At 51.5% G+C, this 12,309-nt stretch overlaps 1 protein-coding gene across 2 annotated transcripts in view; it reads right to left on the reverse strand.

The window, feature by feature from the left end:
• Positions 1–765: 765 nt before the first annotated feature.
• TAF11 (TATA-box binding protein associated factor 11) overlaps positions 766–12,309 on the reverse strand; it is a 338,944-nt gene continuing 327,400 nt past the window's right edge. For both annotated transcript variants that reach the window (XM_086923217.1, XM_086923218.1), the window contains exon 6: positions 766–1,347. In XM_086923217.1, the coding sequence (XP_086779343.1) occupies positions 1,217–1,347 (131 nt within the window). In that variant the 3' untranslated portion in view covers positions 766–1,216. The remainder of the gene's footprint in view (positions 1,348–12,309) is intronic.

The following is a 12,309-nucleotide window of genomic DNA, read 5'->3' on the forward strand; positions in this document are numbered from 1 at the left end:
TCTTCAGCCTGGATAGCTTGACTCCAGTGATGTGGAGAGCCTGGGACTCACGTCTGAGCATACCCAGCCCACTCGGGGTGAAAATTGCAAAAAACATAGTTGATGGACAGAATGCAGAACAATGTCTTACATTCACCCCAGTACAAAGATCTGGGCCTAAATCCATCGATTTTTTGCACTCCACACCACCCTAGGTCAGACACTGGTTATATGCAAATCAGCCTTGACCCTGTGCCTCTTGGGAACAGTCCAGCCCGAACTACCAAGCCATGTCTTTCCTAGACCGGAATCAAGCATCCAAGGACCGGTTTCTGGCTATCAGCCTTCTTCAGCCTGGATAGCTTGACTCCAGTGATGTGGAGAGCCTGGGACTCACGTCTGAGCACTTCTGATGTTTGTAAAATTGAAATGATTTGAATTAATCAATCAATAAAGCACTTAATCACGTGGGAGCTGTAGTGGGTTTGTAAGCACTGTTCACTAGACTGAGGATTCCTTGACCAAGGTTTAATGAAGACTAACACCAAGTCTACGGCAAAAAGATGCAGATAAGCTAGGAATCTGCTCCATGTTGGCCTTCACAAAAAAAAAAAAAAAAAAATAAAAAACATCACAAATGTATACAACAGCAGGTGCTGCAGCGTTGTGCAAATCTGAAATGAGAATATTACCATTTTCAGGATGTAGTTTTAACTATTTGGCACAGGTTTCGTGGCTCTTTTAAACCCAGTGCTTTCTCAAAATTGACATCAAAAACCCAGAAAATAGGATCTTTATATTTATTTTAAAGTCATCAAAATAATAAGTTCTTGAACAATAGTTTAATATAAGTCAGTGCAAAAATGTTCAGTTCTGCTTCATTCCCATCTCATTGTGCCAAGGGAGCGGGTTTAGTTTGAGCTGTTAATGGTGCCAAAGGATGAGGATGACAGAAACAAAATGCCAGGAGGTAAAGGAGAGAGTAGTGTATCACTGTCGGGTATGATGTATACGGCTGAACCCACCCTTTTAGACCTCCTGTCATTGCTGTCTGACAACGCAAAGCCTTCCAATTTGTGCTCAACACCCTATTTTGCCGTTTTCTAGATCAGTACACCTCTTTCACACTAAGAGGACGGCCCTCAGGTGACACCAGAGCAGGCAATCTCTATATGTCTTTGCAGGTATTCTTCATCACAGGCATGGTATCCTTTGAAGATGCTCGCCAATCCACTTTTTAATTGAAGAGCATTTTCTTATATTTGGAGTTTGGGATCTGTCCGCGAGCCTTCAACCGGCGGACGGCTTCTCGCATGTGCTTGGGTTGCAGCGGCGGTGTCTCTCCCCACTTCTCACAAACGTCCAGGGCTAGGGGTAAACAGAGAATTGGATCAAACTACAACATAAATGAAGTGATTTCAAATTGCACACAGGAGAGTTTAATCATCTGTTAAAACAAAAAAAATCACCACAACATAAGTATGGCAGCAAGTTTCAAATACATAAATGGGTCTGTGTGGAAGCACATATGCGAAGCAAGAGGGTTTTGGTGCCAGGAGTTACCCAAACACTAGATAATGGAATAATACACAAATGTGAATCTAAAATAGGATCACACAGCAATACTGTTGTGACACAGATTCAATAAGGTCTTTGATTAACATTAGTTTGAAGCACAAAGGTATAGTCCATCCGATGGAAACAACTGAGATTAGTAATGTGTGAACCAGATTAACATTTTAGGTATTCGATTCAGAACGCAGCACCTACATCCTCCATTCTCCCAAAAACCCAACCCTTACCTGTAACATAGCTAGATGGAAAGAGGATAAAGGTCACAGCAGCATTGGTTTCCCAGCCACGGCCAGCCTTTCTCAAAAAGAAGACCACTATTGGAGTGAACATCTTCCAGTTGCCCACTTATGTGCTAGTCTAACTTCTAAGGCAATTATTTGACATTTGTAGACGGAGAACCCATACCAGGTATAACAAGTCTTACAATTGACTTTGCTTTTTTATGCCTCCTCACTAGATTCACTTACTCAACAAGCAATGAAAAGGAATACTGTGACCATTAAGTAATGATGGTGAATAGGACTTACTGAGTACTTTTGCTAAACTCTGCTCATGTTTTTCTTTCCCCCATGGATGCAACTTCTCTACATTTCATCCTTCCCAAGGGGACATCAGGCGCACCTACAAATACTTTGTTCATGCAAAATGACTTTTGGACCTGTCAAAATTAAGGATCACAATGTAACATTTTAAGGTCTTGCCTGCAAACTAATTTAAGGTGGCTGCTGTCAAATACCTATTGTGGCCAATACCAATGTAGTAGGCTTCAGGTTAGCCCACTGCTCATACTTTGTTGGATTTTGTGTCAGTCTCATTTCCTTGCTTCCGAGTTAATGGTTTTATTTCCTCTTCTTGTGTTTTTCCCTCCTCTGAAGGATAGCTTCTTTACCAACCTTTAGAAAGGATGACTTTGATCCTTCCACTGCTCACAATCATAAAACTACTTTTTTCTTTCTCTTTCAGCGCACCCTGGGATTGCATGGATTTACTTGCTCTCTCCCCTGGGAGGTTACATCCCTCCTGCCACTGTGCTTTGAATATACTCTCCGAATTGCTTGCAGATCTGGGGAGAAGACAGTTACCTTAACTTTTATATTGATATTTTTGATTATAGGACGTATATTCCCAGAGAAAAACAATTCATTCTGCTTTTGTGCTGGCCATCCCCTTCTTGTCAATCAGTAAGAAAAATGTTGCTTACCCCGTAAGCTTCTGTTCGTAGCATGCAGTGCTGAAGAGTCACGCAGTGTTCCCTCCAACGCACGCGCGTGCGCGCGCAACCGCCCACCTCAGTGACCCCCCCACTGCGCAATGTCCCTATTGAAGTGCGCACACATCACGGGAGAGTGTTCGCGCCGCTGCTTTTAAAAAGCGAGCGTTGCGAAAAATGCGAATTTCGTGATTTCGGGGACGAGTTCCATAACAAGTGGCTCTTGCTACATTTGTTCCTTAATGGGAAGCGGCTGCAGGCTGTTTATGGGCCTTTGTGGAAATATGTGTTAATTGCAGCACCATCATGCGCTGCAATTAACAAATATTTTCACACTGGCCACTCGGTCACAATCAGCCCCCATCTGAATCTAACAACAGACAGTCAAACTGTCATTGGCAGGGCTGGCGGGGGCTACAGGTGTCGCAAGCATTCAGTTGCCTCCCGACGAGGGCCCTGGCACTTTTTTTGTACAAAATAAGCACTGCTTGCTCAATTGTGCGCTCTTTTTATGATGGACTGGGGCATTTCTTGCCTTGATTGGACGGAGTATGGTTTTGGCCATTCATGTTGCCATGCTTTTAATCTATGCAAATGGGATGGGCGAGTCACAATCAGCCCCCAGCCGCGCTCGAACAAAAGACAGCATCAAGGTAAAAACTTTAATTTGCTCTGTGATAGAAGTACGAAATATATTCCTAGATGTTATAAACAGGTGTCTATTTGTAATAATCAGAGGCAGTTTCAGTCAAAACAAAAGAAGCAGACTCCTTTTTGTTTCTCACACAGTGAGGACAACTTGTGGCAAACTGTATTCCGCTTGACAGGTTACGTCCATCCACTTGCCTTCTTATCTCACCTCCATAAAAGCTACAAAGCCGGACTAGAGTTTTTCACCAGAACAGCTGGCCAAACAGCGTGAAGAGAGAAAAAGATTAGGAACAGATGTGTTCTGTAAAGTTGTGTAAGTGTTTGAAGTTTGTAATAGCTACTGAGTAGATCAATCATCCACATAAATTTTCAATCAGCAACTCTCGCCACCAAAACCGCGCAATTTATTATCTGCACCGAAATTTCTAACATGTCTGCAGCTTCACAGCGCTACTGGCAATCCTCAATGGCGTGAAAGTGTATCGAACAGGGTTTACGCTGAATGGGAAAATAATTCTTCCAGTAAAAATTAAAGGTGTGTCCCCCACTTCCTGAAAAACAAGTTGACGCGGTTACTACTTAACAGCGAGAAGGCAGACACCGCAAGAGGCACCAGGGAAGCTAACAATGCTGGAAAATAAAACAACACACAGTGCAGTCGTGTTTACAGTGGCAAGATCGGGGCTCGGACCGTGATTGAGTTCAACACAGAGCAAGCCATTATCCCACACGTGCCTCACACTCTCTCTCTCGTAAAATATTCAAAATTATGTGTTATTTTTTAATTAACTAACCCAAAATAACTAAACTGCAGGATGATGCATACTATACACAGGCGGATCTTGCGAGCAAAGTTTACTAAGGCGTTGTCACGCTGTACATTTGAATGCAGTGATACGGACAGACCTGGCATATTAGTCGGGTGGTACACTATGCGATGCACATATTTTTAGCCTAACTGCTTTTAGGCCACGCCCTTAATTGCATTGGTTACGCCCCTTTAAGAGACCCCGTAGTTTTTTCATCCCACTCAAAGCCCTGGTCTGCAGGCACTGTCAGGTTTTTGGTGCACATAGCCTTCGCTGCAGCGCACAGAGACCTTACTCTGCTGCACACAGAGGAAAATAATTAGAGGGAACATTGGTCACGTGTTCTGTATACTCCTACTATCTAGTCTAGAGCCAGGATGTTTGCATGTTGTTTTTCTTTGAAGAAGTGTTTTGAGTCACAGAGTAGGGTGACCTGCTCTATTAGTTAGCAATGCACATGGGCAGACTCAATGGTAAATTGTGTCTTGCACATGGGTGAGAGTAGTATGGAGTGGTGAGTAAATGCAGTATGGTACACATGTTTATTGCTAAAGGAAGCTAGTTAATAAAAGGAAACATCTGTGATCAGACCCACAAGCTTCTAAGGAAGAGGGTGGGCGCATTGAATCTACAGCACTACACACTATGAAGAGATGTTTACAGAGCAAATAACATTTTCTGTTCGTAGTATGCGTTGCTGTAGATACACATGCTCTGCACAGACCGTAAAGCAATAACCCGTACAAGCGGCGGCTAGGCATATGGATGGTGCAGACATCTGAAATAAAGTCCTTAAGACCATTTGGTCTACCATTTTCGGCTGTATGGCTAGGATAGCCACACAGTAAGTTAACGTGTATGGTGTTAACCAAGTGGCGCTTTACATATGTCAGCTAGGGAAATATTTCATACTAAGGCCATGGTTATGGCCTTTTTGTTTGTAGAGAGCCCTGGGTACGACAGTGAGGGCTCTTTTAGCTCTGTGGTAGCATGTTTTGATGCATTTGACTATTTACCTGGAAATGCCTGCTTTAGATATGGGTTGCCACTTGAGAGGTTTAGCAAAGGCTACAAGCAATTGGTCTGCCTTGCAAAAGGGGTATGTCCTGGGGCGTGGCTTGAGCGGCGATGTGAGCAGACGTGCTCTGGTGGGGCTCCCGCTGCCGCCGGCCTGCATTTGCCATTAAAGCGGATCGAGGGGCATCTAACCTCTCCCTTGGGTGCCCTAGAGGTGTGGGCACATTGTAGCTGAGTGTCCGGCAGCTGGTTTGCGCGAGCGGCGCCTTAGGGGCGATCCCCAGAGCGGACGGACAGCACATCACGAGCGGCGCCCGCTATTTTGAGATCCTGCGGCGGCGGCCCGATCCCCGGCGATTGCCGGGTGAGCAGCGCGGAAGGCACGGAGCGGCTGACTGCGAGACGCCCTGGGTGCTGACCGGCGCTGGCGGTCCATTGAGGCTCTCTCCTGGGACCCGGTTGGCGTGTGAACGCTGGGAGGTGCGGAGGCCCGCTTCGGAGTTCTTGAGCGGAGGCCCGTCGGATTTAGCCTGCTGGCAGCCGAGTGCACCAGTGCCGTCTTGGCCTTGCGGTCTGGAGCCCCATAGGCGGCCGGCGCTGAAAGCGGACAGTGAGGAATCCGGAGGAAGTGGGCGCACCGTCGGGGGCAGTGCTCTGCTACCCCGAGTGCCTGACGGGGGCGGCTCCTGCTCCTGCTTCGCCGGGAGTGACTGCGTCTGTCCCTGAGGTCTGGCGGCCTCTAGAAGGTGGCCGGTGCTCAAAGACCCGCCATTTTGCAGGGCCTGGAGCCCTGGGGAGACGGACTGTTGGCTCGCCCCGGCTGGGGAGCGTGGGGAGGTGCACCTCACTGGGGAGGCGGTGAAAGAAGACGGTGGCCTGGCGGGAGATCCCCAGCGGCGGACATGGCCTGAAAGGAGGTGAGCGGCGACGGTGCGGTGAGGCCCTGTAGTGTGCAGCGACCGCCATTTTGCCGAAGAGGAGCGACTGGGGCATACGGCGATCTTGTGGAGTGGCCTGAGGCGAGTGAACCTCACATACAGAGTGGCAGAGAGGTCGGTTGTGGATCCTCCCCTCTGGACCTGCTGGGATCGGACCTTGAACGGACAGCAATAAGCCACAGAGGAGTGTCTGGCGGCTGACCGGGGAGAGGTGGCCGGAGGCAGCCTCCAGGTGACTCTGCGCAGAGGGACTTGACTGCATAGCTGAGGTGAGCTGCGCGGATTTCGCGCGGGGGGGGGGTGAGAGGGGACCCACCGTTGACCATCTGCAGCGGGGGGCTTGTGGTCCAGACCGGGGTCCCTCGGGCGGATTGGGTGTGCCTGCTCCCTGTGCTGCAGCCTGACTGGTGCGATACCCCCGGTGGGCCTATACCCCCCCCCTGTCATTGCCCGTAGACTGAGGTTGTGTGGAAACAGTGGCGCGACTGACCCCGACTTGTTGGAGGACCGACTCGCCTTCTGAGCGGGGACGTGCTTTTCCCTCCGGTCTGCCTGGCCAAAAGGGACGATGACGCGCTCTAATAAAGGAGCCAAGGCCGACCCGGCGGCGGCCCCCAAGGACAACACTGTGGTGGCCATGTGGGGCAAGGGGGGGGGCGCCTGCGGCCGGGGAGGGCCCGTCCCGGGCCGCTTCGGAATCCCCGCCTGTTACACAGGCATTTATGGCCGCCTTTATGACTGAGCTCAAGGTGGAGATAGAGTCCCTGCGGTCTGAGGTGCACTCCTGCATCACTGAGCTTAGAAAGGAGGTGACGGAGCTGGGGGACCGAGTCGATGGCCTAGAGAAAACTATGGACACCGGTACGGAGGATCAGGAACACCTATGGCAGCGCCTGCTTACCCTTGAGGAGCAGAATATCGAACTCCAGATTAAGCAGGAGGACTTGGAGAACAGGAGCCGGCGCAACAACTTCCGTATCCGTGGAGTTCCGCTCGGAGAGGAAGGGGAGGACATGATGGACTAAGTGGCGCAGCTCCTTCATGAGGTCAGGGGGGATGAAGATGTGTCGCCCCCCACACTGGACCGGGCGCACCGAGTGGCGGCCCCGGTGGGGAGACCGGGCCTCTTGCCGGACATCCTAACCAGAGTGCACTTCTTTGTGGAGAAAGAGGCGATATGGAAACGTGCACGTGACCAGCCAGACCTACGATATAAAGGCCAAGGGATTCAAATCTTCCAGGACTTGGCGCCTAATACATTGAAGAGACGGCGAGCATTCCGCCCTGTGACGGAAAAATTGCGGGGCATGAACATTGCCTACCAATGGGGGCACCCATTTGCACTAATTTTCCAATGGGAGGGTAAACGCAGAGTTCTGAGATCCTACACTGAAGCGGCACAACTTCACATGTCGGCGTCTCCCCCGGCGAGTCCAACCCGACCTCCCAACCGAAAGAGAACGCCAGCTGGCCCGGATTGGACCACGGTACAGAGACGGCGGCGCACTCCTCCTGCTGCGGAGGACACACACAGTCAGGCTAAACAAGACATAGCCCACATTCGATCTCTTGAAGGAGATAAGACTTAGTCTGGCGGGGGGTCTCTCACGCCCCGACAGTGGGTTCGAACATACTACATCCCTCCTGGTGTGATGACCTAACATCTCCTGTTACCGACTTGTGGTTCGGACTGCGGGGAGTTTGTTCGCTATGTGCTCAGATCACGGTGGCTGAGACCCGGGGCGGTGGGAGCCCCATGCCCAAATGTACTCTGAGACCACCACGGCCCCCTTGACCTGCCCCCTAGGGAGTGACACCCCGGAGAGCGTCCAAACCTGCGGGTGTAGGATGCCCTGTAATGGGGTCAGAGACCTCCGGCCCCGCTGGCCGCGACCGTTGTGATCGAATGACCAGCCTCTCTGGCTGAAAGTTTTTTGTCTCCTTCTTCCCTTTTCTCTTCTATCCCCCTCTGTACTCTTTTCTATCTCCTTCCTCTTCTGCGTGGGACCTGGGGGGAGATGCTGGTGGATGGCGGGGGGGATGGGGGGTGGACTCGTGTCTGGGGTGTGGATTAGCGGCGATGGGAATGACAGCAACTTTTGATGGTCCCCAATACAGCTGGGAGCGTGCATGGCCCCCTGAAGATCCTGTCCCTCAACGTTAAGGGCCTTAACTCGCCTAATAAGCGCAAGCAGGTGTGGCACTATCTTACCCGTCAGAACCCGGACATTATTCTCCTACAGGAGACTCATCTTCTCCAAGCCGACACTATGCGCATGGCACACCCAAAGTACCCTCTACAATTTTGGGCGGCTACTGACACAAAGACAGCAGGGGGGCGATACTGTGCAGGGCTGGCATCAGGCGGGGTGCAGATAGGCCTTTCAAGAGTGGTGATGGGCGCTTTCTCAGGGTGGGAGTGGAGGTGGGACGGAGACCCTCACCCTGTGTAACATCTATGCTCCCAATCAGGCGCAGGACCGCTACCTTAGAGACCTTTTGGGAGAGCATGTGCCGCAGAACGGTTCATCGCTTATTGTGGGAGGGGACCTGAACTTGGTTTGGGACCCAAGGCTAGATAGGAGTGAGGGCTCCTTTAGTGGAGCTGGGGCGATGTCCTAGGAACTGCGTAAACGATTCACAGACCTGGGGCTCTTTGATTCATGGCGCTACTTCTCCCCGGATAAAAGAGAATTCTCATAATCCGCCCATGCCCACCGTTCCTATTCTCGCATCGACTTCCTGTTCATATCCCCTGATCTCTCCCGCGATGTTTTGGGGGTGGAGATGTCCGACATCTCGATCTCCGATCACGCTCATGTCGAATTGATCCTACAAGACCCCGGCGACCGGCCCCCCCAGAGAGAGGAAGTGGCATCTCCCGCCGAGTATCCTGCGAGATGCGGCGAATGTTGAGGACATCCGAAAGGCCATAATTTCCTACTTCGCGCATAACGACCTACCGGAGACGCCCTTCCCTGTGGTATGGAACGCCTTCAAGCCAACGATACGAGGCCATATCACGTCCCTCTCGATAGCAAGGGCGCGAGAGGCGCGAGCAATGGAAGACAAGTTGACGGAGGATGTGAGGTGGGCTGAGGTGCAAGATCAGAGCGTCTCTACCCAGAGGTCGAGGAGGCACCTGGCCAACCTTAGAGGTCAGCTCAGGCTGCTGCGTGCCAATAGGGCTGAAACCTCCCTAGTGGCATTGAAGCAAAAGTACTATGAGGGAGGTGATAAAGTGGGGAGAATGTTAGCGAGGCGGTTGAGAGCCAGAGCTGCTAAGGCCCACATAACCAACGTGCAGCTGCCGAACGGGAATAGAGTTGCGGCGGCAAGAGCTAAATGTGAAGCCTTCAAAGATTACTACGAAACCCTCTACACTGAGGAGAGGCCCCCCTCTGAGCTCATAGAGGAAGTGATGGGGAGCTATAGCGGCGCGACGCTCCATCCCCACTTTGCTCAACTCCTAGAAGAGGCGATCACGCAGGAGGAGATAACATCCGCGGTGCAGGAGCTACACTTGGGGAAGATGCCCGGGCCTGACGTCCTCCCATTATCCTTCTATCGCGTTTTCCGTGCACAGCTGGGTCCTCACCTGCTCCGGCTGTTTAACTCCTTTACAAAAGAACGAGGCCCGTCCCTAGACATGGGAATGGCTGAGATTGCTCTGATACTGAAGGCTGGGAAGGACCCGGCCATGTGCTCATCCTACCGCCTGATTGCCTTATTAAATACTGACTTTAAAATCTACACGAAGATACTGGCGAAACGTCTGGACCCCCACATGCCGGGCCTGGTTGACCCTGACCAAGTCGGTTTTATCCGAGGACGACAGGGGGCTGACAATGTACGAAAAGTGTTGCATCTTGTGGGCAAGGCCCACCATTGGCGGATCCCGGCCTGTCTCCTCTCCTTGGACGCCGAGAAGGCGTTCGACAGCGTGGACTGGTCCTTTCTCAGAGCAGTCCTCCATAAGATTGGACTCGGTCCAAAGATGGTCTCTAGAATTATGGCACCCTACATCGCGCCACGGGCCAGGATTAGAGTGAACGGACAACTCACGGAACCATTCGCCATAGGCAGAGGAACCAGGCAAGGGTGCCGGCTCTCGCCTCTGTTATTTGCCTTGGCGATAGAACCGTAGGCCGATATGATTTGCCGGGCCCCTGACATCCATGGTATCCCGTTAGGAGGTCTTGATCATAAAATAGCGCTCTTTGCAGATGACCTCATCCTAACACTCACGAGATCTCGAGAGTCCCTTCCGGCGCTGCATTCCACGCTTGGCTTATTCGAACGCGTCTCTGGCTTGAAAATCAATCATGATAAGTACTGGGCGCTTAATCTCACCATCACGAAGACAGAAATTCCTCACCTTGAGTAGATAGCGCCCTACCGCTGGACAGCACAGCACATCCGGTACCTTGGCCTGCAGTTGACTCCCTCACTCGAGGGCTGGACGCACGTTAATTGGAGAGATTACAGACGAGCGGTGCTGGAGGACCTGCGGAATTGGAAGGCACTTGTGCCATCCTGGCTGGGCAGAATAAATGCCATAAAGATGTCCATCCCACCCAAAATACTTTACTTGTTCCAGTGCTTACCTACCCCCATCCCGCTGCACAATATTAGAGCCTTGCAAAGGGACTTAACCAATTTTGTTTGGGGAGGTAAGAGGCCCGCTTCTCGCAGGCACTCCTCCTAGCGCCCCGAGACCGAGGAGGACTGGGGTGTCCCAATCTAGTGGAGTACTATTGGGCTGCCCATCTCCGCTACATAGTCGAGTGGGGAACCACAGAAAGCGAAAAGGGGTGGCTGCACATGGATAGAGCCGTGACTGGACACACCATATGGGATCTGGCGTGGAACCATAGGGTGGGGCGCTCCCCGAGCGCCTACATGGCGGTGCCAACGAAAACGGTGCTGGACATTTGGGATCGGGTGGCAGTGCGTCGGGGCCTCACCACATTTCCCTCGCCACACACTCCGATTGAAGGGAATCCGTGGTTCCCACCGGCCCTTCGTACCAGAGCTTTTCGCAGATGGTCCCAAGGCAATTGCAGGGTGCTTGCGGACCTCTTTGATGGGGGCACCTTAAAATCCTTTGCACACTGTAGGGAGGATTTCCGATTACCGCCTGAAGCCGAAATGCAGTATATCCAACTAAGACACTGGGTAATGGGAGATGAGATTTATCGGGCGGCCACTCGCGCTTTCACCCCATTTGAGAAATTGGCTTGCTACTTCACTGATTCAAAAGGCTTGGTTTCGAAGATCTATCATATCCTACAGCATCCCCAGACGCCGCCTTCCCATAGCTACCAGACTTGATGGCAGTCCGTTTCGGGTACCGACATCACGCCTATGCAGTGTCTGCGGTTGTGGCGCGACATACCCAAGATCTACCGTAGCATCCTGCAGCAAGAAAACGCCTACAAAATGATGACTCAGTGGTACTATACTCCGCAGCGCCTTCACAGGATGTCCCCGGCTTCCTCTCCTGTGTGTTGGAGGTGTCGGTCCGCGACTGGGGACTATATCTGGTGGACCTGCCCATCGCTAACCCTCTTCTGGAAGGAGGTCCTGAGCCATATCAGGAGGGTCTTGGGCTTTCCTCTGCCTGATGCCACTAGCACAATTTTACTTGGGGTCAAACCATCTGGGCTTCTGGCGCTCACCCGTAATGACTGGATGATAGCGCTCCAAATGCTGGGGCCAGCCAGACAGCTCATTGCCCTTTACTGGAAAAGAACAGAAGCACCGCCGGTGGCCGCATGGTTGGTACGCCTCTGGCATGTATTGACCATGGAGATCCTCACGGCTAGACTGCAGGCCCGCCATACGCACTTTGGCAAAGTGTGGCATCCCCTGGTGAAATATTTATGCAAAGTAGAGCATGCGCGCCATGTACCCCCTAGGTTGCGAACCCTGCGTCTGGTTGAGGATACTCTGCTCCCTCCATAATGCGTCCAGAGAATGTGCTGGGGGTGTGCTGGAGATGATAGATCTACCCTGCATTGGAACGAGCTGACCTTACCCCCTTGGGCCCTGCTATTTCTATTCTTTGCTCACCCTTTGATCTTTCCCCTTTACTTCCTCCCTTTCTCTGTTCTTAACTGCGGATTCC

The sequence above is a fragment of the Lissotriton vulgaris genome, chromosome 5, assembly GCF_964263255.1.
Source record: "Lissotriton vulgaris chromosome 5, aLisVul1.2, whole genome shotgun sequence".
Lineage (NCBI taxonomy): Eukaryota > Metazoa > Chordata > Amphibia > Caudata > Salamandridae > Lissotriton > Lissotriton vulgaris.